The 27,134-nt window shown below is 48.3% G+C and overlaps 3 protein-coding genes and 1 long non-coding RNA gene across 4 annotated transcripts in view; 1 reads left to right on the top strand and 3 right to left on the bottom strand.

The window, feature by feature from the left end:
• Nucleotides 1-6,858, bottom strand: part of LOC308522242 — a 40,043-nt gene extending 33,185 nt beyond the window's left edge. The window contains exons 1-2 of the long non-coding RNA XR_013996221.1: nucleotides 6,795-6,858; nucleotides 4,915-4,993 (exon numbers count right to left, since the gene is read on the bottom strand). This is a non-coding gene — a long non-coding RNA (uncharacterized lncRNA). The remainder of the gene's footprint in view (nucleotides 1-4,914; nucleotides 4,994-6,794) is intronic.
• Nucleotides 1-9,894, top strand: part of SNED1 (sushi, nidogen and EGF like domains 1) — a gene marked incomplete at its 5' end in the record, with an annotated part of 56,622 nt that extends 46,728 nt beyond the window's left edge. Inside the window, 4 exon segments of the mRNA XM_081095506.1 lie at nucleotides 23-110; nucleotides 3,564-3,647; nucleotides 4,863-4,906; nucleotides 6,320-9,894. Of these exon segments, the coding sequence (XP_080951632.1) occupies nucleotides 23-110; nucleotides 3,564-3,647; nucleotides 4,863-4,899 (209 nt within the window). The 3' untranslated portion in view covers nucleotides 4,900-4,906; nucleotides 6,320-9,894.
• Nucleotides 9,895-10,051: 157 nt separating this feature from the next.
• On the bottom strand, nucleotides 10,052-14,868 carry MTERF4 (mitochondrial transcription termination factor 4; the record flags this gene model as incomplete). The annotated part of the gene is made up of 4 exons (XM_081095509.1): nucleotides 10,052-10,667; nucleotides 11,263-11,447; nucleotides 13,216-13,714; nucleotides 14,752-14,868. The coding sequence occupies 4 exons, from the start codon at nucleotides 14,866-14,868 to the stop codon at nucleotides 10,311-10,313; spliced, it is 1,158 nt and encodes a 385-aa protein (XP_080951635.1). The 3' UTR covers nucleotides 10,052-10,310.
• A 4,780-nt stretch (nucleotides 14,869-19,648) lies between these two features.
• PASK (PAS domain containing serine/threonine kinase) overlaps nucleotides 19,649-27,134 on the bottom strand; it is a gene marked incomplete at its 5' end in the record, with an annotated part of 31,607 nt that continues 24,121 nt past the window's right edge. Inside the window, 4 exons of the mRNA XM_081095140.1 lie at nucleotides 19,649-20,126; nucleotides 20,919-21,065; nucleotides 22,610-22,743; nucleotides 24,924-25,123. Coding sequence (XP_080951266.1) covers nucleotides 19,996-20,126; nucleotides 20,919-21,065; nucleotides 22,610-22,743; nucleotides 24,924-25,123 — 612 coding nt within the window. The 3' untranslated portion in view covers nucleotides 19,649-19,995. The remainder of the gene's footprint in view (nucleotides 20,127-20,918; nucleotides 21,066-22,609; nucleotides 22,744-24,923; nucleotides 25,124-27,134) is intronic.

The following is a 27,134-nucleotide window of genomic DNA, read 5'->3' on the forward strand; positions in this document are numbered from 1 at the left end:
CGGCCTCTTTTGTACTCTGCAGCCTGTAAAAAGCAGCCCCAGCCCTGCACGCGCCTGTTCTCGGAGACAAAGTCCCTGCCAGTCTGGGAAGGAGGTGTCTGCCACCACGTGTAAGTCTCTTCCCTCTGTCCCTGACCTCCGAAGTGTTTCCACAAAGTCCAGCTCACCCCACAGAGGTTTGTTTTGACCACCCGTTCCTGCCATGTGACAAATTAGGAAACTGAGGCAGAAAGGCTGAACAACTTGTCTGAGTCCATGCAGCAGGGAGCAGAGGCACAGGAGTTCTGGAACCCTGACAACCTGGCTCTGGACCCTTCGGGCGGCATTAGCCCCCTTCCCTGGACAGCAGGGTCCTCTCTGCCATGGAGCCCCCGGAAAACTAAACAGCAGCCTGTGAGAGCTGGAGTCGGCTCTGCCACTAAGTGGTGATGTGGCCTTGCTCGCCTCTTAGGACCTTTCTTGCTCACACTCTGTGACTCTGGGTCCCACTCACAATCTGGTTAGGCAGCCAATGCATATAAGCACATCTGGGAACCAGGCACAGCTCTAACCCTTGGCACATGCAGTGAACAGGACACGCCCCCGCCCTACCCGCGGCTCCTTCCATCCAGAAGGAGACAGCCATCCACAGAGAGCATAGGTGTGTTAGACACAGGAAGTTCTGAGCTGCACTGGGACTTGGGATCTGCGTTGAAAGGCCCTCGACTTGGGATTCTGGGGAATGGCCATCCAAAGCCATAGCAGCCACCAGCTCCCGGGGGCCTGACTAGGAGAGCTCCGATCCTCCCAGAATCTCCCCACCACCCCTTCCTCAGGGGCGGGTCTGCTTTAAGCCCAGGCTCACAGCCTTGGTTTACACTGCAGGGACCAGACCACATTTTAACATAATGATTTATGTGATTGGTTTAAATCTACCACATTGCTACCTGTTTTCTACGTTCCATCTAATCTTGTTACCTTTTTCTCTTTTCCTGCCTACTTCTGGATTATTTCTTAAGATCCTGTTTTACCTCGCCTGTTGGCTCATTGGTTATACTTCTTTGGTTTAATTTTTTTAGGGGATCTAGAGATTAACAATATGCTCATCACAGTATCCCTTTATCTAAGCGAAGACTTGCCTCTACTTCCCCTCAGTTCTGACTACCGATGTCAGTCTTTTACTTCCACCATGCTCCAAGCTGCAAAACGGTGTCTTCCTCTCAACAATATATTTTAAAATGTTGAGAGCAAAATCTTTTGTATTTACCTGCATGTCCGCCATCTCCGGCACTCACCCCTACAGTGTAGGTCTGCTAGCAATGAATTCTCTCTGCTCCTAAAAAGGTTTTTACTTCACCTCCATTTTTAAGGATAAAGTTGCTAAAAACAAAATTCTTGGTTGACTTTTTTTTTTCTTTCCACACTCTAAAGAGGTAGGTCCTTCCTTTGTCTTCTGCCTTGCCTGGTTTCAGATAAGAAGACTATGAAATATGTCCCCAAACTCCCGGTGGCTGCTTCTGTTTTCTCTTTATTACTGGTTTCAGGAAACTTACCTATGATGTGCCTTCGTGTGGTTGTGTGTGTGTGTGTGTGTGTGTGTGTGTGTGTGTGTGTGTTTACTCTTTGGAGTTTATTAAGCTTCTTGTATCTCTGGGTTTTTAGCTTTCATCAGATTTGAAAAAATGTTGGCCATTATTTCTTTAAAATATTTTCTGTTCCTCTACTTCTCTCCTCTCCTTCTGGAATTCCACTTATGCATGTATTAGACTGATGTTGTCCCATAGGTCACTGAGGCTCCTTTTCATTTTTTTCCCCCCGGTCTTTTTCTCTATTCATTTTGGATAGATCCGAGTGCTATGCCTTCAAGTTCACTGACCTTTCCTCCTGCAGTGTCTTACTGACCACTAATCCAGTTGGCAAAATTTCCATTTTCTTCAAAAGTCCCACTGAATTCTTTCTTAGATCTTCCATGTCTCTCATTATGTTTATATTTTTCCTTTAGACCACTGAACATGTGGAACAAAATTTATCATAGATGTTTAAGGCCCTTTCTGCTGTTTCTGTCATTGCTCTCATTTCTAGGTGTTTTTCTAATCAGTTATTTTTTTCCTATTTATGAGTTTCTCGATTCTTTGTCTAATTCTTTGAATGTCTTATAATTTTTGTTGGATGCTGGATGTTGTAAACTTTGTTACTGCATGCTGGATTTTTAATTTTTTGTACTCTTTTCAAGAATGTTGGGTTTGGTTTTTTCTGCAAGGCAGTTATTTTGACTTTGATTCTTTTGAGGCTTGCTAAGGGTGGCTCTAGCATCAGCTTTGTTCTGGGATTAATTCTGCCCCACTTCTAAGGCATGGCCTTACTGAGGTTTTTATTTTTATAGAATGGCCTCTTATTGAGCAAGATCTCTCCACTCTGGCTCTCTTCCACTGCATGGCTCCCTCCTCTCCAGTGCTCCACCCCACACGGTCCCACTGCCTCTGCCTTCCCAACTCCAATCTGTTTCCTCAACTTGCAACCACTGCTTGGATCCCCTGACCTGACACGAAGTCCAAAAAGTGTTTCCAGAATGAGTTCCAGGGTGACCACAGGACTCATTTCATTCATTTCCCTTCTCTCAGGGATCACAGTCTTGCTCTGTTTTCTAATATCTGGAAAAAAGTTACTTCTTATATTCTGTCCAGTTCTCTGGTTGTTTGCATTGGGAGGTAGTTCCTGATCCTGTTACTCCCTGATGGCCGAAAGTCTTACCAAAGGCCTTAACTCCCAATGTCTCTCCTAGACCAGTGGTTGGCAAACTGCAGCTCGCGAGCCACATGCGGCTCTTTGGCCCCTTGAGTGTGGCCACGAAGTTTCAATCGCACTGTATGTGCACGCTCGCATGTGGAATTTTGTGGAAGAGTCACACTCAAGGGGCCGCAGTTTGCTGACCACTGTCCTAGACTGAGCACATGAGCTGGAGCTGTGCCCATCCAACTCCCTGGATCTCTCTTCCACAGGTGTGATGTTTGAGAGTTTTAAAAAGAACCAAAGTCCTTTCCATTCATTGTCATCTATAAACCTGTGAGAGAGGTAATATGAATTATTCCCATTTTACACAAAACTGAGGCTTAAGTTCCAGAGACATGCTAGGTGGAGCATGAAGTCAGCTCTCCTGTTCCACGCTGTTCACATCTAATGCCTGCATCTCCAAGGTTTCTCACAGTGAACTGCCCATCAATGGAGAAGTGGGTCATAGCATCTCAAGGCCACTGGGCCAAGTGGCCTGCCTCAAGCAAGATATGTCCTTTAAATTTCACATTTTCTCTCTTAATATCATATAACTGTCAACACTCCTCAAAATGTACTTAAAATGGGTGTGTCTTATTTTATGTAAACTATGCCTTGGTAAAGTTAATTTTAAAAATTACATGACTTTTATGTGGGACATTTCAATATGCCCCGATAAGGTAAAGTTTTATTAAGAAAATAATGGCCTTTCCCTCAAACACCTGCACAGTTATCTGGTCTCCATGTAGCCTAGGTGAACCAGCTGGGCACCATTCTGCTCCAGTTCCTGCCTTGATGGAGCTTTCTTGTGACAGGTATAAACGGGTCTACAAGGTACACCAGGATATCTGCTTCAAAGAGAGCTGTGAGAGCACAAGCATCAAGAAAACCCCAAGCAGGTACGTCTCAGGAGGAGGCCCTGCTTGTCCTGCTGTGGCTCACAGGGCCATTGGCAAGGGGACTGAGCACTGTGGATACAACAGGCCTGGGGCTGAGCCAGGCTGTGTATCTGCCCAGAGGTGCATGTGAGCACCCCAGACAGGAGGAGCTAGGCATGGTGGGTGCTGGGGTGGTCAGAGGGTGGGTGCTGGGCTGTGAGGGGTCACTCTGGTCATGCATGTGCACTCAGTATCTGGTGCTCAAATTGGGAAGCATTAGGACAGGCCCAAGTACATAACTGCAAATACAGCAAGTCTCTGTTTACTTTTTACCCTCTCACACCCAGGTTCCTTCCCTAAAAGGCTCAAGGTAGTCACAATAATCCTATATAATAAAGAGGTAATATGCAAATTGAACATCACATCCTCACACAAGATGGCCGCCCCCATGTGGTCACAAGATGGCCTGCAAGGGAGGGCAGTTAGGGGAGAACAGGCCAGCAGGGGAGGCCAATTAGGCGCAACTAGGCCAGGAGGGGAGGGCAGTTGGGGGCAACTGGGCCTGCAGGGGAGGGAGGGCTGTTGGGGGGGACCAGGCCGGCAGGGGAGGGCAGTTGGGGGCGATCGGGCCGGCAGGGGAATGGTTAGGAGGTGATCAGGATGGCAGGCAGAAGCAGTTAGGGGCAATCAGGCAGGCAGGCAGGCAGGCGAGTGTTTGGGAGCCAGCAGTCCCGGATTGTGAGAGGGATGGCCCAGATTGAAGAGGGTGCAGGCTGGGCTGAGGGACACTCCCCGCCCCCACCCCCCGCACGAATTTCATGCACCGGCCTCTAGTTATTACATAAAGTACTGAGTACATCACATGCTTTCAAAAGAGCCTAGGCACAGTCTTCACAGACCCCAATAACCACACACACTGGGTCTGCATCACTGTGTTCAGGAAAAACAGGATGACAATTCACAAAAGCTGCTGCTGGTGCGAGTGTGTCCTTGTCTCCCCGTCGGTAGGTCAGGCTCCCCACTGCCCCCCTTACCCACCCCCTTTATGCTGCATGAATCACCCAGCCATTCAGCTGAGTGGGAAGGGGCATATAGACTGAAATGCTATCCTTGGCATCGGGCACACTGGTGTGTGAGCTAAAGAAAAGGGGTGGCAGCAGGCGGCTGAGTGGAGGGTACCACAAGGTCGCAGATGCACAATTTCTTTTCATAAACCACCTTCTCTATTTCTTTCAGGAAACAAAGTAACAGTGCAACACTGAAGACAGCGTAGGTGCTAGGTACGTACTTACATTCGCAGCAGCTCGGAGAGCTACAGGGAGGCTCTTGTTAGAAAGCCTAGACCAGGCTTCAGAATTCCGAGAGAGCTGGGTGAGAAAAAGAGTACATAAGGCCTCCTAGTAGGCAAACCTGTGACAGATACGTCTTCAGGTAGAAATGAGGCTCTCTGCAGGGAAGACAAACTGCTTTGTCTCAAAGGGAACCAAGAAACAGGGTGGGGGACACAGGAATGCTAGGGGCTGGGGACTTAAGGGAGTGCTTTCCAGACCCTGTAAATGGCCATCTATTGAAAGAAAAAACAGGGTGTAGGGCCTTAGTCACAACTTCTGGGAGGTCCTAAAGACTCTGTCACTGAGAGAGTGACTAGGAGCATTCAGAAACCTTGAGATGAAAGAAGCTTCCTGACTTTGATTTCACCTAACATTTCCCAAACCCTATTGGGGCGCCACCTCCCCACATGTAAGCAGCCCAAGTCTTCACAGTCATTTGAAAGATACCAAGCTTCCCACTGCCTGGGACAACTCACTGCTCTCACTCATCAATGAGCCAAATAGCCCCCTGCCTATGTGGTAGGAGAGGGAGGTGCTCCGGGTACACGCAGCTTCACACAAGCCATGGTCACAATATGGCTGAGGAATGTTATTCAGAGACCTTCACCAACAACCAGAAGCAAAAGAGCCTTGCAGTTGTGAGCTCACACTACCCAGGCAGGGATCTGCAGTTGGGAAGTGCCATGAGAGAACCATGGCCTCCAGCTGCCGTCCCACGATGTGAAGTCACTCAAAGGCATCACCCCCCACGGCAGGCTCCAAAGACATGCGTATCCAAAACACATACTCCAAGCCCTGCAAGCAATTCAGTACTGGGATCAAGAACCCACAAATATGATTTGGGTTTCAAATATTTATATTGCAATAAATCGCCTGAAAGAATAATATATTTTTTAAAAAGTTGCTCAACAAATCCATTTCTCTAAAAACAAATCAGAAACACTCCACTAATTATCAAATACTGGCTTTTACAATACTAATTCTTGAAACAATGGAGAAAACACCAGCCAACAGGACACAGAAATACACAGACACAGTCACACACCCAAAGCCACCACATAAGAACTCATTTCAACCCAGAGTAATGGGGCAGCATGCCTGCAAGGAAAGATCAAGGGCATCACCGAAAGGCGGAGCAGCCTGTGATGCTGCCGAAAGGTCCCTACCCCAGGGGACATGGCCAGTCCTCAACAAACCTGCCCCACCCTGTGTACGGCCACATTAGAGGGCAAGGACCTCACAGTTCTGATGTGGCAACATGGGGCCTGGGCAGCGACCGAAGGCACTAAGCGAGATGAGAAGTCACCGTCTCAGAGATAAGGGTACCATTCTCATGTCCCCCCCTTTTTGTTTTCTTCAAAGGATTCTGGACATTCTTGCTATAATCCACCAACCTCACAAGTTTCTAAAGCCCTGGAAGATGAGGTCTAAATTGAATTGACAAGAACACCCTGAGTGACAGGGTCCTGGCTGGAGTCTGTCCCCTCTGTGGCTTTGCTCCTCCGGCTTCTAGAAGACAGATGGCCAGACGGGTCCAGCCAGGGAGGTCCTCTAGGACAGACACCTCCTAGTCCCACACTGTCTCCAGCACAGGGCTGGAAGTTTCTCCAGGGTGGCCTGCATCGCTGACGAGCAGCCACCACGTGCGGAGAGCACTGGATGAAGCCTCAGCAACATCCAGAAACTAGTTCCAGATTCTAAATCAGAGAAAGAATTCTCCCTTTGAAACCCAAGAGCCAAAATGAGGAAGAGCTGCCATCGACAACCTGCAGAGCAGAGGGTGGGGCTGGGAGGCAAGGAGGGCAGACTGATGAGGGGCACAGGGAAGCAGGCTCACCTCCCCAGCAGGTCATTTACGAAGGGAGGTGAAGGCTAGTGATCCATCCACCAACCAGCAGATTCTGAAAGAGAAAACGTTCATATCATACTAAGCTGGAGTTTAGACACTTTTAGTCTAGCACTTTTCCCAGAAAGGATCAGGCAGGAAATATCTTTGACTTTGTCGACCGGATGGTCTCTGTGGCAACAACTTAGCCCTGCGCTTGTGCAAAAAAACAGCCATTGACATGTGCCTAGTCTGGTGAGGCTGTTCCAATAAAACTTGATTTACAAAATTGGGGGCCACTTCCCCTTGACCATATGTGGCTAACTCCACTCAGGCTTCGGCCTGATGCAGAGAAAGCCATCCCAGACGACAAGTCACAGCATGGCACCAAAGACCCACCCGAGTGTCATGGAATTGCTACACAAACCCTGTTTGGGAAGGCACTTGGCGGTAGCCAGGGCTCCTCCTTATAGGTCTGAGTAATGAAGACAGGCATCTGGGGCGGGTGAGGCCAAACGATGTTTAAGATCCTTTTAATCCACAACTCAGGCAACACAGTTTCAGACTACCAGGCAGCAAGCACCATCTCCACACTAAACAGCTCCCAGCATTGCACATCATCGCCACACCGCATTCCAGAGCCTTCTGAACAGCTTTCCTCCCTGCAAGTGAGGCCACTACAGAAGCCAGCCCACCTCCACCTGCTGGGCACTTTAACACCGACCCAACTGGAACCAGAGCCCTGGTGCGTCTTCACTGGCACGCCCAAGTCAGTTTTGCAGCCATAGGAAGAGCTCCTTCCTCTCATCTTTACAAAACATTTTTTAAAGAGTTAGAGTATATTTTAGAGTGGGGTTTTTTTTTTTATTAAAGTTGTGTGTACATGTGTCTGTGTAGTATACTTGTCATTTTCAGAAAGGAGATTAGTCATTTCCAGAAATCTCTACTGCGCTCCCAGTCTCAGGGCCATCTGAAGGCACAAGCTCCATCAAGGGGCTCCAACCCTGGGTGAAAGGAGAAAACCATGACCATGAACACATGCCGCTGACTCCTGCTGCGGCACTGCGACCTGTCACTGTGTGTCCACATAAGCTACAGCATCACCAGCAAATGACAAGACCAAGTGGCATCACTGGAAAAGCAGATGAAACTTTCTGTGACCATGTTAATGACCTCAAGCCCCTCAGCCATGAGGCAGACGTGCTCGATTTTAGCTCAGAAGCATTTGTTTTCACAAGTCTACTGAATCCTGGGCTTAGTGCCGTGTGGTCTTACAATTAGCCCATTTTGATGTTGTACAAATTAAATATCTAGTACAAAGACTTCTGACACTAAAGGAAATTACAAATCATCCTTGAAACACTCCAAACGAGCTTCCACATGGCTCCTTCGTAAAACTCTTCTTCCTTGAAAATACTCAGTGTCCACCCAAAGAAATTAATAATACTGGATCAGAAAACTGTCAGGGCATCAACATTTACTTCTATGTCAAAATCACAGGGGAGCAACCGTGAGTTGCAGAGTTAGCCACCTGCTGGCCAGGCTGGGTGACCTGACCATCCAATTAGGCATAGATTTGGGACTTGGGGTTCCACTGTGTCTCCTGACTGGGCACAAAAACCACACTGAAGGCTCCAGGGAGCATGCTGGTCACTTGGACACCACAAAATGGAGAGTAAGTGAAAACACTGGCATGTGGTGAAGTATTTTTTCAAAAATTTTGTCTTTGGCCAAGAAAGGCAGTAAAGACAGAATGTCCCCTTTCCCCACTGCACATGGCTGTCACAGAGGAAACGGAGCAACTCGCCACCAGGGAGTTCAGCAGGCAAGGGCCACTTCGTGTCACCAAGCTCCAGCACCTTCCTTTAGCTGGACCGCCTCCCGCTGGCCAGCCAGGGCCACAGACGTCTGGCTCACATGTCCAGAGGTTCCCTGAGCTACTTGTTTTGCACACAGTGCCTCTCTCTGCAGTCCCGGAGCCAAGAGAAAGCAAAAGCACGATTGTTTTGATTCAGCACTGAATTCCCTTGTAAAATAAAGCTCAAGTCAGCCAACTGCAATCCAGTGCACAGGGAAAGGAACTCTCTTTAAAAACGATTTACTTTCCTTTTAAATAAAATAAATATAACAAATGTAAGCCCATTTAAAACCAGAGGTTCTCAGGAGCCGATACGGTCATATTTTGCGGGCCCAAGCCTGAGAGCTGTTCCTTCACCTCAGCCAGAGACATTAGGGCTGGTCATTCTGTGCGGACTGTCCTGTGCACAGCAGGGCAATTGACAGCAGCCCTGGCCTCAACCCACTGGGTCCCAACTGCTCCTTCTCCTGGTCCTAACAACCAAAAATGTCCCCAGATGTTCCCTGGTCAGGATGGCCCCGGGTGAGAACAGGGCCTGACAGGATTCTCACATGGTCTGCAGGAAAGAGCTGGGAGCCTAAAGGTTCTAAGTGCTGCCAGCCTACACTCTGGTCACATCACCAAAATTCTTCTCTGCAGCATTAGCCCAAAGAAGGGGTGCCCAGAACATCCTAGGATGTACCCATCCTTCCCCTCCCCCCCCCCCCCCAATCATAGAGCTCATGCCCTCAGGTCTAGGCCTCTGACCCAACGCCTCAAGTCACTGATTAGACCTACTGGGTTCCCTAGGGGACTTCCTCCCCCTGGGTGTCACGAAGAGCTCCTGGATTGCACAACCACCAGACCCTTGGCCCCTGGCTGTGTTCACGTGCTCTTCTCCTCTGGCCTCCAAAGCCTCCTAAAAAGATTGGGGATGCCTGACTATATCTGCCCCATGGCTCCTTCTGTTCTGGCATGCCCAGGTCAGCACTGCTGCCTGCTAGAGACATCAGGCCCTGACATGACCCGCTGGCCGTGAGCAGGCATGAAAGCCAAATAACCTGAGGTCAGAGCCAGGGCCTGCTCCTCACAAGAGAGAGAAGTGCCCAGCACTGTGCTGGCAGGAAGAACCTGTGCAAAATGAAGCCAAACTGACCCACTTCCCCCTACTCTGCTGTACACTGAATGCAACTATGAAGTAATATTTTTAGATTAAAAACATGAGTATTTTTGTGGAAAACCTGCTACTTGTTTTCATAAAATAAAGTGCTATGATGTACTAAAGCCTCCCTGCATTCTCATAATTGTATCCTTACCACTAGAAGGAAATGTAAAATGACTAGAACCAGAAGAAGGATCCTTGTCCCCCACACTGTCATGGAACATCACCCACAGCTATGACAGAGAAAATAAAACCAAATTTCGATGCACTGAGTTCCCAATTCCAACTGCTGACAGTCTTTATTTTCGATGGAGCAAGGCTCTCCCCAGAGACCTGACAACAAATCAAACTAACCAACCTCCAACTCAGTCTGACCTACTTCTCAGGTGATCTATAATAATTTTTCATCAAAACACTAGTTTTAGAATGAAAAATAGCCTGGGAAGGTCCAAGTGAAGCTCCAAAAGCTCTGAGAGAACTAAAATGTCCTTTAATGTCTCTGGGCCTTCTATCACAGCTCCTCCTCCTCCTAGTCCTCGTCCTCGTCCTCGTCCTCCTCCTCCTCCTCTTCCTCACTAGTGCTTCTGTCACCAGACATGTGGCTCTCAGACTCCTCTTCCTCCTCCCGAGCCAGGAGCTTCTTAAAAACTTCAAACTCCTCAGCAGTAGAATAGGCCGTCTTGGACAGAAACTCAGCTTCTGAAACTCTGAGAATGTCCTTGACAAGAGGGTTGGAGATCTGCGTCTGCCCCTTCTTATCCGGGGTCTGGTACCGTCCTAGGCGCTCCAGGAACGTGTGTCTCTGCCTGATCTTGGTGATGGAGTACTGCAGGAAGTCGGTCCTCACCATATCCGAGTGATTCACCCCCATCCTAAAGTAGGCATACTGGAGACACAGGCAGGTTAGGATTCAGGGAGTGTCCTCAGACCTGTTCTCCCACAGTCACAGCAAACTCAACTGTGCAAAAGCATTCAGGAAGCACACCTAACCAACAAGACAGGGCACCCTCTGACACCCACATCGGCATGATGGCTGACAAGTTCCAAAGCCTTTTCAAATTCTTGTTGCAGGAAATAAAGAGCGGGAGTTCTATTTCTCTTTAGATGGGGGAAGAAAACAATGAATCAGGAAACATTTAGAGATTTGACCTAAGTCATCATAACTGTTTACCAAAAAAATTAGGAGAGGTGTCATAATCATTTCTGATATCAACATGCAAAACAGGCTCTAAAGATAGGAAGGTTTACCTATTTCTAAATTAGTTATTTCAAACAGAGGCCCCACTCAGACTCTGAGAATGGGGCAGGGTTACTCACCGTTAATACAGAAAAGCTGCAGAATCCATCTCACCTGTATGGACGTGAAAGAACCAAAACCAGGTTCTTTGGCCAGGGGGTATCCCATGCTTCTTACCCACAGAGCTGACCCTGCTACATTCCAGAGTCTGCTGTGGGTCCTCCAGTCACTCTGCCACTCTCACCTGGAATTTGTATTCCAGCTCACCCGGGTCCTCCCGGAGAACATAGGGACATCTGTGCAAAATCTCAGTCACTTGCTGAACCGTAAAAAGGCACTTCTCCCTGAGCACCTTGACGATGCGGTCAATGTCCCGCTGATGCATGGTGAAGATTTCGGGGCAACAGTGAAGCACCCTCTTTAGTTTCCCTGTAGAACACAAAGGATATTCCAGAAAAGGGGGCTAGCTGTGCCCAAGTCAAGCCAGCATTTCAAGATGAACACGGACACCCCCCAAATGGGTGCCAGCCTCCGAGGTCTTCCAGCAGCACATGGAAGTGGGAAACCAGAACAGCCCATCATTCCGCTGATGCGCTCATTCCTCAGACTGGACAACCCTCCCTCCCTCCCTGGCATTCCTGCCTCCTTCTGGCTTCCCAGCGGACAGGTGCGTACTTCATAGTCTAGGTGGTCTTCTACCCTCCTCACCTAGAAAAGAATTTCCCGCCGAAACCGGTTTGGCTCAGTGGATAGAGCGTCGGCCTGCAGACTGAAAGGTCCCAGGTTCGATTCCGGTCAAGGGCATGTACCTGGGTTGCGGGCACATCCCCAGTAGGAGATGTGCAGGAGGCAGCTGATCGATGTTTCTCTCTCATTGATGTTTCTAACTCTCTATCTCTCTCCCTTCCTCTCTGTACAAAAATCAATAAAATATATTTAAAAAAAAAAAAATTTCCCAAGGACTGACTGGAAAAGTCAGACAGTAAGATGGGATAGTAGTGTCCCCCAAGTGGGGGCTTTGGGCTGAGGTTCCTTCCATAGTAAAAGTCATGGGAAGATGATTCATGACAATATTTAGTGGGGTAACAACAATGCACAACCACAACTACTGATTCCAAGTTAGTGAGAAGACCATATGTTTTACCCAAACTGGGCACTTTAAGTGAAAGAGGCGCTATTAACTGTATTAGGATAAATGTATAAATCGAGACTGCCCTAGAATTAGGGCATATAGTTTCCTATGGACAGTTGGGGGGAAATTAGCACCTAGAAACTTAAAATCACTTACTCAAACTGTTCATTAAAATCTTCCTAACAGTTGAGTTAGTCACTGCCTTGATAAAATGGTCAGGAATGACTTTCAGAAATTTAGACTTTATCTTTGCAGCTTAAAGCTGTGCTGAGCTTGCCAATTTATGTAACAGCGCATAAGGCATTAAGTTTGGCCTATCAGATTACACTATAAAATAAAATAAAGTAAAATAAAAAATTAAATTAATAAAAAATATATAAAATAAAATAGTAGAACTCCTGTGGTCAAATTGGAGACCCTCATGGGCCCTATCCCCCCTTCTCCAGAGGCCCATAAAGAGATCCAATGAACTCCTAGGATCCTGGAGACATAAAACCTGATGGGGGTGAGGACAGTGTCTGGAGGAGACAGCCACTCCACCAGCTTCCCAGGAATCTGGTAAGATCTCATGTTCCACAGTATGTCAAGACACCCAGCTGGGATCCAGTCTTTACAAGGGACTCTGTAAGTCTCTGGCTTTATATCATTCAGATACAAAGCATTAAGTCCACATCCAGTTATTTAAACATCAAAGGTTACAAATGCCCACATACACAACATCACAGATTAACATCTACCAGCTGAGCATGCATCATGTGCCCACCACTGTTCTAGATGCTGAGTGCCCAAGGTGAGCAATCCAGACAAGAGTCCCTGCCTGTCATTCAATCCCCCCTTCCTTCCTGCAATGCCTGCTGCCTCACCTCCAAACCAAATCACACATTCCTTTCAAGAACTTTCTCCCAGAAACCTCCCTAAACCCATCTCACCTAGGCTATTTGTATTCCAGCTCAGAATGACTCAGCACTATGTACCTTCCCAGCAGACAGGTGCGTACTTCATATTCTAGGTCTCCTTCTGCCCTCCTCACCTAGAACAACATAGTGTTGTTACCCCACTATGTACCTTCTCCAATCCCAAGCTTTCGAAGGTAACTGGAGCGCTTCTCCATATGCATTATAGGCAGTTTCAATAATTGGGGACTTTTCTTCAAGGCCACACACACAGGCTCTGGATTCACACCCAAGAGTATTAACTTTGAGACGATAGCCAGCAACTGTTGAGGGTGGGGACTTGGTTGTATACTGAGCAATTCTTGGACATGGACATCAGTGAAGCCCATGTCCAGGAGGGAACTGATGAGCTCCTCTCGCTCCGAGGACCCTCCATCCACAGGAGCCCTCTGCTTCTCAAGGAGGCACTGAGGAAGGCTTGTCCTGCACTCTAGTTCCTGCACATACTTTCTGGGTTGGACATGGGGTAACCCCTTAAGGGCCCCTCCACTGGAGGCTGTGGTCAGTTTACGCAGCAAGAAAGCCGTTGCCTTTTTCTGTTCTCCAAAATGAGGCGTCTGCCTCGAGATGCTGGCCCAGGAGAGGGGGATCAGGCGGTGCCAATCCAAGACCTGTAAAATGTAATACAAAAGCGAGTCACTCCCTCACCACTCCATGTAATGGGAACCCACAGGGTTGGTGAGCAGAGTCCTACACAAACATAACAGATTTTGTAAGAAATCTGCAAAACCATATCTGAATTTTAAAAACCTAGAAGAGGTTCACACACGGAGAACGGACTCAAACAGTCCCTATTAGCTTCTGCTGCCACAACTGAGAGGCACCCTCAGTTGCAGAGGGGGACAGGGGCAGGGGGGACAGGGAGAACCAGTTAAAGGCCACCTGGTAAAGTTTAGAGGAGGGCTTTTCCTCTTACCTGCTAAGGTTCAGTGCCTGGGGGCCTACACATTTAGTCAGATTAACAGAAGAAAAAAAGCCTCAAAGTTTCTTAGTATGCATATGGAACCTAACCAAAGAGGCAGCTAGCTCCCCAGGTGGCTAAAAGTAGGGGCTAATAACTTAAGAAGCACAAATGGGTTTCCAGGGGAACAACGGGAGATAGGAAAGTCTGCCATAGTGTTTGTCTACGCCGATGCAAGTGTCCACTTTTTTTTCCTTCATGGCCACTAACTCCCTAGGAGAGAGGATCCATGGCGGCCTCACTCCCAGAAGTTTCTGCTTTGTGGTGAGAGAAAATCCTACGACGCTTCTTCCTGCATCTGCTGAATCTCAAATGTCTTTAGTTTAAAACAATTTTCGTGCCAACTCTGGGGGGCCGGGCTGGTACCCACTCCTGAAATCTGGATCTCGCATACAGAATAGCTCCTTTGCTTCAAAAACCTTCCGCGGTTCCTGCTCGCGCCGAGCAAACCAAGCAGGTCACCGGGCAGCCCCGCCTTCCCGCCGAGGACCCGGCAGTAAGTCGCCGCTCTCGGCTTCCCCTCCCTCCCGGCCACCGGTCCAGCGGCTGCCTCCTCGGGGCAGGGGCGGCCCCCGGTCAGCGCGCACCGGCCTCCCTGAAGGCTCCGGCTGCAAGATGCCACGGGCTGTCGTGAAACAGCCGGCCCCGCCCGCGGCCCGCGAAGAGCCCTGCCCTGCGCGGCCTCACCTGCCGCCCAAGCGCCGCCATCGTGCGATCGCGACGCTGCGACTCCTGCGCCGGAAGTAGAGCCTCTTCGTTCCGCCACTTCCGCCCTCCCCGGTCCTGTGCTTCCGCCCTCCCCATTACAAGCGGGAGAGTGGGGCGGCGCGTTCCGCCGTGGCCGCAGTTCAGAATCTCCCCGGAGGTGCCGACGGGCCACGTGCTGTGCTGCTGTCTCATGAGCAAGAGCCTCCCCAGCCGTCGCACGTGGGGGGGACGCGGTGACCGAACAAGCATGCAGCCAGGCAATGATGTTTTAAGATTTTAATTATGTGAAAATCTGCGTTCAGCATGAATGCTGAGGACACACACACACATTAAAGATGGTAGGTATAGCCCAGAGATGTCTAGTCTCCAGAGAAACTACAGAAGTCCAGTTGTCAAGGAATAGGACGGCAGGAACTGCAGCACATTCCCCTTCAGCAGTTCTCAACCTGTGGGTCGCGACCCTTTTGGCGGTCGAACGACCCTTTCACAGGGGTCGCCTAAGACCATCCTGCATATCAGATATTTACATTACGATTCATAACAGTAGCAACATTACAGCTGTGAAGTAGCAATGAAAATACTTTTATGGTTGGGTCACAACATGAGGAACTGTATTTAAAGGGCCAGAAAGTTTGAGAACCACTGCTAGAAACACAACCCTGGCCACTAGGGTCTAGTTTTCTCTTAGGATGAAAGCCAGTAATGTTTCAGACGAACTTGTTAAACAAAGAACTTGCCCAGCAGGCAGGGTCCTGGGGCATCAGCCTGAACCACCACAGCAGAGCCAGGTGAGAGTGAAGAGGAAAATAAGACATTTGGGGGGGGGGGGGGCGGGGACGGGGGGGGGGGGGGGGAGTGTGCTAGCAGCCTGTCTCTATCCCTAATGCACATTGCTGTTAGCCTATAGTCTAGTCCAGCTGTGGGCAAACTACGGCCTGTGGGCCAGATCCGGCCCACTCGGCTGTTCTATCCGGCCCACTCGGCTGTTCTATCCGGCCCACTCGGCTGTTCTATCCGGCCGGTGGAGCCAAAAGAGCGGAGGGTTCTCTTGCTCTCCCCTCCGCTCCTTCACCGGCAGCAGTGTTAACATGGCAACGTCGGGAAACACGCCGCAGCTCCTTCTTCTGAGTCCAGTTTAAGAACCCATTGTGGCCCTCGAGTCAAAAAGTTTGCCCACCCCTGGCTAGTCACTGCCCTTTCCTTAATTATCTGGTCTTGCAAGATCTGTTTACCTAAATACTAAATACTCCCATTTTACAGAAGCCATAAACCATGAACAATAGGGGGTTATCAGTGCTGGCGCCAGGCCAGGCCTTTAGGTGTGGTCTCACGGCCCCCATCCCAACACATGGGGTTTTTGCAAAGCCCGTGAAAGTTCCAGAAATATGATCCATATTTGGGGGACAAAGAAACCAAAGGGTATAAAGAGAAAGCTTCCTCCATATTGGCTTACTCAGGATTTGGAAATAGGCTCCCCTGAGTCATGGTACTAGTACATCTGAAAATAAATGGGTTTTTCCTATATCTCCTGTGTATTTTTCAGTCGCCTGGTAAATTCTGTAACAAGAGCACGTGCCCACAGTACTGGGTCTGAGGGACTCTTTGTACACCACGTAGGAGAATAAAGATGCAAGTTGATTTAAAAAAACTGACATCGGCATAGATAAAGGCAGGGGAGGTGAGGCGGGCTGGTTCCAGGACAGGCAACAGTATGGAAAAGTCACACACGTGGGGGGCAGTGGTGCCTGGCTGTTCTCTGGATAATCATGGAAATAGGCACCTGGAAGTTCAAAGTTCCAACACACACTCAGGAATGTGAACCATCTTTTGTTGGTTTTGCCCTCCTGTTAACTGATTAACTTCTTGTCTCTTCCTTCCACCCTCTGGCCGCTGTAATTAATTCAGGTGTGGAGGAAAGGGCCCCATGCTAACCTGACAAGCTTAGGGAAGACTGCCTGCATGGCGGTCTTGCAAACTCAGAGACCTAAAGTAACCACAAAGTATGGTCTGAAATTAAACTTTAAAAGCAGTTATGGTGGGTAGTTATGTCCTAGGCTAGTATCTTCACTGACAAGGTCAACCTTTACCTTAACTGAGCCTATGTGTCTTTGCATCTATAATAACATACCCTTGAAATGTCTGGGTAACTTGTAACTTCCCTTTTTCTGGAGCCCTTGGGGCACAACCTAATGTGCCTGGCGCCAGTACAGATACCACAAATCCCTTCATTATTATGTTAATGTTCCTGCACTCACCTAAGTATGTGTCTATCATTTTACTTTTTATCCAATCCCAGACCCTCCCCTCACCCCCCCACCCACCCCCCACTTTGCTTTCTCCCACCTCTCTAGTCTATCACCAATGGATTTCATGTAACCCACCTACGTCCCTTTCCTTTAATTGCAATGTATAAATACAGATGTAATCTGCCATTCTCCGGAGCATTATCTCAATTCGTTGAGGTTTTGCTTCCCGGCATATGTCGACAGTTTGGTTCAAACTCACAAAAATTCTTTACAGGTGTCAATGGTTTTTTACGTTAACACAGGACGACTTAGAATTTTCTCCTTGTCACTGTATTCATTCTAAATTTCTTATCTAGACCTGTAGTAATTCCGGTATAGAGCCTATGCGTCTTTCCAAAAAGGGTAGCTGTGAAAGAGAACGAAACAGCGTACTCTCCCAGCTGCCTAAATCCCACACTCGTAAGACCCAAATATTAGTTTACAAGCATTTCTTCATGTTTTATCTACTTGTTTCTGAACTGAGAAAAGGTATTTGATTCTCTCATGGATACAATTTACAAAGTACCTGCTCTGTGCCAGGCACTGGGCTGAGTGTTAAGACATATCTTTTTGGACAACAATTTTATCAAAGAAAAGGAAGGTTAATCTTTCTTCTTAAAACACTCATCTATCAGCACCTCAAAGTAAATTATGGTAATGCTTTTATGACCAAAGCCTAAGAAAATCCTGTGTGCAACCCCCACTCTAGAAATAATCAAGGGACCTAAGCAGTTCTCCAGCTAAGGAACTGCTCTCAAGGTCCACAGCATCTTCATTTTGTTCTGAACATTTTGCTTTCTGGATTCATAGTTGGGACATGGATAGGAAAATGTCAGCCTCAGACTCAGAACTTTTCTACCAGGATTCTTTCTGCAAAGAACACTCTTAAAGTATCAAACCTTCTACTGCCCTCAAGTCAGATGAGTTTTAATTATTTGTTCTTAAAAAGAAGGAAGAGTTCTTGAAGAGGAAGGACTTTGCATTATAAGCCCAGTGCACACCTGTCTGAAGAAAACATTCTGTAATTTTTTTTGTTAGAAGCATCATAAACACTCCAAGGATAAATTTTGGGGTTTTTTTCCACTCTTGAAAACAGTTCTTAGAACATAAACTCATTCCGAAGAGTATAAACATCACTAGCTTTTTCCTACACACTTAAAAAGAATAGACTTCTAAAAACCCTGCCTTTCCATGTACCTGGGTTGCGGGCATATCCCCAGTAGGAGATGTGCAGGAGGCAGCTGATCGATGTTTCTCTCTCATCGATGTTTCTAGCTCTCTATCTCTCTCCCTTCCTCTCTGTAAAAAATCAATAAAAAATATATTTAAAAAAAATTAAAAAAAAAAAAAAAAAACCCTGCCTTTCCCGTCCCTGATGGAGGAGGGGAGCCCATCAGTGTTTTGTGATGGCAGGAAGACTAGGGCAGCACTTTCTAAAAGGAAGAAGATAGCCCAGTTGAGCCTTGACCCAGGAACCAGTTGATTCCAGGTCAGGGCATATGCCTGGGTTGTGGGTTCAATCCCAGTAGGGGGCGTACAGGAGTCAGCAGATCAATGATTCTCATTGTTTTTATCTCTCTCCTCCCTCTCTAAAATCAATAAAAATATATTTTAAAAATAAATACATAAAAGGAAGGAGATAGTGAAATCCCATATCCTAGTAGTTGAAAATAAAGTGAATTGTCATCTGAGTGTCCTAAAATATTAACACAGTGAGTGCTTCCTAAATGAGCACTAGAAACTGAGCACAGGAACACTGCAGGCAGCCTGGCCCCCGAAGTCTTCCTGAGGGCTCTGGGCAGGAGGAGCTTTGGGACCTGCAGAAAGTAACGACGTGGGGGAAAGGGGCGGAGAGTCTTGGGTTTTGTTTTTTTCCTGCTATCTCAGTGTGGTGGGGAGGAAAAGAAAGATTTTTCTCTTACCCCTGACCAATCCCTCCCCTCCCAACAGATACAAAATAGAGGCTAGATTTCAAGTGTTTGAGCTAGCTGATTGTTTGAGAGACACTGGGACCTGAGCAAGGGTAGAACAGTGACAGGGCTGGATGCCCACATATCACTGAAGAGGGGGGACCTGGACTTCTGGCTGCAGGAGGTCTGTGGGTACGGGGCAGGGCAGTGTTGTGGGTGAACAGCAGAGTCCTGCTGCAAAGCCCACTGTACCTCAGAGCCTGGACAGACAGTGGGCCAACTCTAACAAGCTGTGCATGGGCACAAGGGAAGTGTCTTGAGAACACACACTCAGTCTCCTTAGACCAGGGGTCCTCAAACTACGGCCCGCGGGCCACATGCAAATACAAATATTGTATTTGTTCCCATTTTGTTTTTTTACTTCAAAATAAGATATGTGCAGTGTGCATAGGAATTTGTTCATAGTTTTTTTTTAAACTATAGTCCGGCCCTCCAACGGTCTGAGGGACAGTGAACTGGCCCCCTGTTTAAAAAGTTTGAGGACCCCTGCCTTAGACTAAGCAAGCTGAAGAGCTCCCACCCAGGAAGGGACCCCCCAAACTGTCTGAAGGTGAACCTCTTGACAGTGCTCCCCACATTTGCATTGTACAAGAATTCATAAAGTCCAAGTCAGTGTAATTTTTACTAACAAAATTGCTTTAATTTGGAAAATGTTCAAGGAAATAAATTAATGAAATACCCTGGTCATCAGTTCTACAAATTCTACCTATCAGATAAGCATAGACTGGGTCAAAGGAAACAAAACATATGAATATATACAGAAATAAGAGAGAATTTGAAAATGCTTTTATGCTTTTCAGAAGTTCACAGATTCAAAGTCCTTTCATAGTACTGAACTCTACAGTGTTTTTCCAAGGCCATGAAAAAAATGAACTCCATGTCTATTTTATAAACCTAAAATAATATAGCACCACTGGCTTTTGTTCTAGCATTTATCAAATGCACATGAGTTTTTAGGTGAACTGGACTCAATCTTGAGAATTACTTTTCCTGAATGGATGAGGACCATTAGGGGGCGCCGCCAGCTCCGGATGCTGAGCCACTTCGTTGGGGCTCCTGCTCTCCACCTCCAGACTCACAGTGGACACGACTCTACTTTCTGAAGAAAGAAGACATTGTATCACATGCTAACAACACATGATTCTCAAACACTTTGCTTCTCTCTGGACAGGACTGAAAGACGAGAAGGACTCTTCAGAACCCAACTGGCAAAGCCCTAGAGTTCCTGGACTGCTGAGGTGCTGTGGGGCTTCTACACCAGAGCCATCAACACCAGCTGGGCCACCTGCTCTGAGCAGTGACCATACAGCTGCTCCTGCTTGGCTGTGCTGCCAGGAGCCTCCAGAGCAGCGGTTCTCAACCTGTGGGTTGTGACCCCTTTGGCGGTCGAACGACCCTTTCACAGGGGTCGCCTAAGACCATCCTGCATATCAGCTATTTACATTACGATTGATAACAGTAGCAACATTACAGTTATGAAGTAGCAACGAAAATATTTTTATGGTTGGGTCACAACATGAGGAACTGTATTTAAAGGGCCAGAAGGTTGAGAACCACTGCTCCAGAGGCCTGCACTCCCTATCTGTGATCTTATCATTCCCTTCAGCCCACTCAGACCATTACCTACGGCACCTCTTAAAGCCCCAGCTAAACTCCTCTGTAGGTGCCATGTCAACACAGGGTCCATGGGCACTCCCCCACCCTCCAAGGACCACAGCCAAGTTCTGAACCCTGGTGACATTCAGGGACCACAGAATCAAGCCCCATTTGCTCCACAGGTGTAAGTCCAGGACAGGACAGCATGGAGTGGGAGCTACCCTGCCTCCCGAGACCCAGAAGGTAGCCTGGGGAACCTCCTCACCCTCTCTGGTTCATAGGTCACACCTCATACCTGGCTTGTTTATTCCACACACTTCCTCCCAGGTGTAGTCTGCAAGGTTCACGGGCTGGGTAACCCAAGGGTCTGTCACCAGCTTCTCCAAGGTGGTGCGCTGCTCGGGGACAGGCTGCAGCAGCCCAGACATGAGGTTCATGAGATCTGGGGACATAAAAACCCACCCTAAGCATAGGGCCAGAAGACCATCAGTGGTCCAGGATGGGCTCAAGTGAAGGGCATCAAAACCACAGTCCTACCTGCCCCCAGGAGCACCTCCAACTGGACATGTGGCCCTGGAACCCTCATTTTTAACTAGCAACTCCAGGTTTTCAGCACATGGGGCCTTCAGCTGTGCTTTGAGAAAGGCTACAAAAGCCATCTATCACCTCTGAAATGAGAGCTGGGAGCTTGAGATCCTGCCTTCATCACTCACTGTGCAGAAATCCCTAACCATGGTCTGTTTTCAGGGGCTGTGCTTGTGCAGAGCCCAGAATAACACAGGGTGTGACAGGAAAGGGCTGCAGGAGTCCTAGGATCCAGAGATCAGCAGCACCCTACAGTCCTCTCCTGGGTCACTGGGGGCTGATTGTGACCCCTCAAATGCGCATGCTGAAGCCCTGCCCCCATGGTGGTGGTAAGAGGAGGTGGGGCCTTTGGGAGGTGACCAGGGTGATTAGGTGAGGCCCCATGATGGTATTGATGCCCTTGTAAGAGAGGCCAGAAAGCTCACTCTGTCCCTCTCTCTACCACGTGAGGACACAGAACAGGCTGCTGTCTGTAACACAGGAAGAGGCTCTCACCAGCAGCTGAAAAGGCCAGTGCCTGGACCTTGGACTCCTAGCCTTAAGACTGAGAAGCAAATGGTTGCTTTTTGAGCCCCCTGTCTGTGTGAGTGCCACAGCCACCTGAGACACAGGCTTCTAACCCAAGCAAAGAATCAAGGCACAGACTTCATGCTTGAAGATACTAGTTACCTTGATACTCGTAACAATAAGTGACAACTATGGAATCACAAACTGTCAAGACTGGAAGGGACTTCAGAATCCTATGGGCCAGCTGCAGACTAATAAGTCCTTTCCAGCCACCAAGTTCATATCTGCCTCCCATGCTGGTCCTCACTTCAGAAGCAAATCAAGCTCACACTGCCAGCTCATGGGGCGCTTGAGGTGTGACAAACACCCCCAGGCTTCCTTCCGTGGGAGCTCCTGGGGCTTGAGTCCCTCCATTTTCCCCCCTTCCCACTGATGGCCAAACCCACAATCATTAATGCCTAACTCTCAGAATAATGTCTAATTCCCCTGTAATCCAAAGGGGAAGCTCATACTAATAGAATTATTGCGATATTTTAAAGTCAGATCCCAACCATCCTTCTGTTCAAATCAAAGTATGAGAGGAATGGCCCAGCCGGTGTGGCTCAGTGGTTGAGCATCGAACCATGAATCAGGAGGTCACGGTTTGATTCCCAGTCAGAGTACATGCCCGGGTTGCAGGCTCATTCCCCAGTAGAGAGCATGTGGGAGGCAGCTGATTGATAATTCTCTCTCATTATTGATGTTTCTATCTGTCTCTCTCCCTTCCTCTCTAAAATCAATAAAAATATATAATGATTAAAAAACAAAGTATGAGAGAAATGGAAATAAGGCAGCTCTGACAAAGGCTCTAGGAGACAGAAGGGAGGGAGGGATGCCGGCTGCAGCCCTGCTCACCTTCTGACACCAAGTACGGGGGGTTTATTGCAGCTTCCAGGGTCTCCTCCAGCTCGCAGAAGGGGTTCTCCTCAAAGATGAGCGTGTACAGCGTGACTCCCAGGGACCACATCTCTAGCTCCGGACCCTTGTAACTGACAGAAGACAGCACTCATGGCACACAGCAGCTCAGTCAAGGAGTGTGAGCCCCAAGTCCCCAGTCACCCAAGATGGTGCCCAGTGAGGTTCGACATGCTCCGGACCACATCCTCAATATCCGGCACATCTGCTCTGGTCAGGTACCGCTCCGTGCCAGGAGAGGGAGACGACACAAAGCCATGGTGCTTGGGCAGCTGAGAGACTAATTCAGGAGACAGAATGCCCACCAGTGGGTGGGACAATGTACACGGCACAAGGGATCAGAGACAGCATCCCCTGGGGGTGTGGGGGATGTCCCAGTGGAGATGGACAGAAGGCACAGCAGCGTGCAAGGCAGCAGGGCCATGGGGAACCACAGGGAGTTCCAGAACAGGGCAGTGTGCCCTTCAGAGATGGCAGAGAGTAGATTTGGGCTGCAGGCCACACGGCTTCTGTCACTACCCCTTCTTTCTGCCATGGCAGCACAGCAGCAGCTACAGACATAAATAAGCCAATCCATGTGGCTGTGTGCCAATGAAGCTTTATAAAAACAACTAGTGGGCCAGATATGGCCCAGGACCATAGTTTGCTGAGCCCTTGAGTGGACAGACATGAAAATGATGAGGGAGGAAGAAAAGCTCCTGAGGATAGGATCTAGAATCGGAGCTCAGAAGTCTTTTGGCCCATGAGATGGGAGAAGCACCCAGGATGGAGGACGGAGCTCTGAGGACACCTGCAGCCCAGCTGGGGAGGAAGGAGCAGAAATGATACTGGGTGGGGCCACCGGGAGAAAGTGGGAGGAAGGCATGGGGTGAGAGTGGGGCAGACAAGCCACCCATCAGCACATTCACGGTCCTGTGGACACAAAGGCCCCTCCAACACGGATGTCATGATGGGCACCACAGGACAACAGCCACTGGCACTCTGAGGTGCCAGGGTAACCAAATTATATCTTATAGGCTCTTCGTAGATGATCCCCCGTAAGTATGTCATTGTCTGTGGCTCTAGATGTGCACAGAGGTGACAGGGAGATGGTTTATTTAGCCACCCCACCCCCCTTCTGCTGTGGACAAAAAGCCTGGTCGTTCTGCTCACAGGGCCAGCCTAGCGTGTGGATCAGGAGGGCAGCAGACTCCACATGAGCATCCTGCAGTCCTCTCTGCCTGACTCTGAAATGAAACGTGACCTGAGCAGACACTGTGACAGAGTGCCAGTCACATCTCACACCAATGCCGAGAGATTTCTGGGACCCTGAGGCATGGCAAAGAGACAGCAGTGTCCATAAGCAAATGCTCCAGACTCAGGCCACCTGGGTTCTAATCTGGCTCTGACCAGGTCTGGCTGAATGTCCCCATACACCTGTCACATCAGAACAGAACCAGAGGTGGGCTCTGAGGGTATAGCACAGCACTGCAGGGAAGCCCACACAACACTGACATCTGTCCTAGTCACAGCACCTCCAGAGACAGTCTCCCTAGACCTGACATACGTGTAGGTGCTGCAGGAAAGTGCCTGCTATCTGGATCTGACCAAAATAAGTCATTATATGTGACCAAAATAAGTCACTTCATTATATGTGGATGACATAGAAATTCGTGTGTGTGAAGCAGACAATACTGAGAACTGTTTGCACTCCACCCCAGCAACACCTGAGCAATAATCAGGGTTCTCTGCTCTCCTGAGTCCCCAAGAGCAGGCCCTGCCCAGGCTGCCCCAAAGCCCCTAGGCTTCCCGAACAGACACCAGAGCAGCCCGCACCCCCAGGACCTGCTTCTCCCAGCGAGACACAACAGCACCTCCAGCCAAGGTGCCGTCTTGGCACGGTGCTGCCTCAGCTCTGCCTCTGTTACTGATTTCCTGCTGTATCAACGGCCAGCCCAACATATTTTATGGGAACAGATTATTATTCCTGTCATCAAAATGAGCCCTACTAAACAAGACTCCTCTTTGCTTATTTGGAGAGTCCCATCTTTTGGGATTCCTTTATCTTTTTAACTTTTAATTGTATAAAATTGCACACATAAACAAAAGTTGAGAAATTAATATAGAGAATCCTGTATTCATTGCCCAGCTTCCCTGACCAATCTTCCTTCCTTTGCCTGTTTGCCGACTTTCCAAATATCATCCTTTATCTCTCATCACACATTTTCCCTGCCTAAAATTGACAGATGACGAGGCCAAGTGGTGCAATACGTACGGATTCCCCATGAGAACTTCAGGCGCACAGTACTCAATTGTCCCACAGAAGGTGTAGAACAGTTTGCCCCTTTCCAAGTAGGCAGCGGAGCCGAAGTCTATGAGCTTAATGGTGAAGTCCTCAGCAATCACGATGTTCTCATCCTTGATGTCCCGGTGAAGGATGCTCTTCGAGCGGAGATACCCCACTGCCGACACCAGCTGAAACCAAGAGGCCATAGGACTTTGTACAAAGTAGTTCACTCAAAACATGCATTTAAAATAAGGACTGACAAGCAAAACAGAAAACAACAAAGAAAAATAAAATAGACGTTCTCTAACTCGTGATGAAACAGTGACAGGAAAGACCACTGGATGCTACAGACACAACCTGGCCAACACGGAGGCAGAGCGCTTCCAGGCAGTGTGCTCGCCACGGCTGGCACACATCTCCCCAACAAACACAAATGAGAACACATGACTTTAAAAACTGTACCACTGCTATTATTTGTGACGTGGACACAACATAAGATCTACCCTCTTCTCACGTTTTTAAGAACACGACGGCATCAGGGCCACAGGTAGCAGGCCGAGCCGCAGACCACAGGGCTCCTCACCTACATCACTGATACTATACCTTCCGCTGCCCACTTTCCTCCCACACAAATGCATGATTCTTACGTCCTCTTTATCTCTGTGCTACTGACAAAAACTTCCCAGCAGACATCCTCTCACGCACTGACCCACGCCATGACACAGGAAAGACACAGACCACAAGCAGAAGCTACAGAGACATGTGGCGGCATTTTAATGAGTGTGGGGTGGACACTAATGGGAAGTGGCCCCAGAGAAAGCCCAAGTCCGGCCGTTGGGTTCAGCAGAGTTCACGCAGCAGTTTAGGAGCAGACCTAAGCACAAAGCCACATCCCCAAACTATTATTTCAGGGCTCTGCAGCTTCTCAAAAAGCAGCAGCAGCACCCACACTGGCTGCAACGCATGCAGGACTCTCAGCCACGTGGATTCAGAGTAATTCCATTGGAATCGGCTCCATTTCCATGAGCCCAAGGTGTTAGCCTGCACTCCGAAAGGGCAAAGTTATTATAATACACTGCTGTCCCCTGGGCCTGGGATGGCCCACACTGCCTATTTGGTGACAGACACCAACAAAGGTAGCTGTTCCGTTAAGCTGAAGTAGATTGGTACATTCTGGCTGCATTCATAAACTGGACACCAGTTGTACCATCAGCATAGTGATTTCATGGATGTATATTTACAAATGAGTATGAACCAGAAGCAATGGCTAATGATAGGTTAACTGACAATCAATAAATGTATTTATATACACATGTATGCAAACACCTGCATATTTATATATTGAAACATGTTTTTATAACATGCATGTACACACACATGCATAGATATACATGAGCACACACACTTATGTTCATACACACATATCAGGGCCCAGTCAGGAAACAGACCACATTTCATCTGAACAAGGAAAGTTTCATCAAGCTTATAACTACAAAGGGGTAAGAGAACCTGACCCTGGACAATAAACAGACCTGCTGCTAGTCCCTAAAGCCCTAGATGCCAGGAGAGCTGGTCACAGGCCCCACTCACCACCCCTCCACTCCCCAGCCAAGCAGGCAGCACACTGATAACAGGCATTATGTATACATATTTACATATAATAATAATAGTTCTATAAAATGACTGTTTACTATATTATTATGTATATTGATTTACTAATGGGCTATAGATACTTCCTGCAAAAATTGTACAATATCGCCCTAACCAGTTTGGCTCAGCGGATAGAGCGTCGACCTGTGGACTCAAGGGTCCCAGGTTCGATTCTGGTCAAGGGCATGTACCTTGGTTGCGGGCACATCTCCGGTGGGGGGCGTGCAGGAGGCAGCTGATCGATGTTTCTCTCTCACTGATGTTTCTAACTCTCTATCCCTCTCCCCTCCTCTCTATAAAAAATCAATAAAATATATATTTTTAAAAAATTGTACAATATCGAACACTATAATCACCAATATCAGTAGCCCCAGAATTAAGTCAGGCGGCAGCTTTTAACTACTGTTACCTCAGACAGACACTCTTTTTACCATGAAGAATTCAGAAACAAATCTTTGCCATGAAGTAAAGCAGACGAGTATATGATCTTCCAACAAGGAAGAGGGAGAGAGGTAACATTCCTTGCACAGAACCACAGTGCCTGAAACT

The sequence above is a fragment of the Myotis nattereri genome (assembly GCF_964212035.1).
Source record: "Myotis nattereri genome assembly, chromosome: 7".
Taxonomy (NCBI): Eukaryota; Metazoa; Chordata; class Mammalia; order Chiroptera; family Vespertilionidae; genus Myotis; species Myotis nattereri.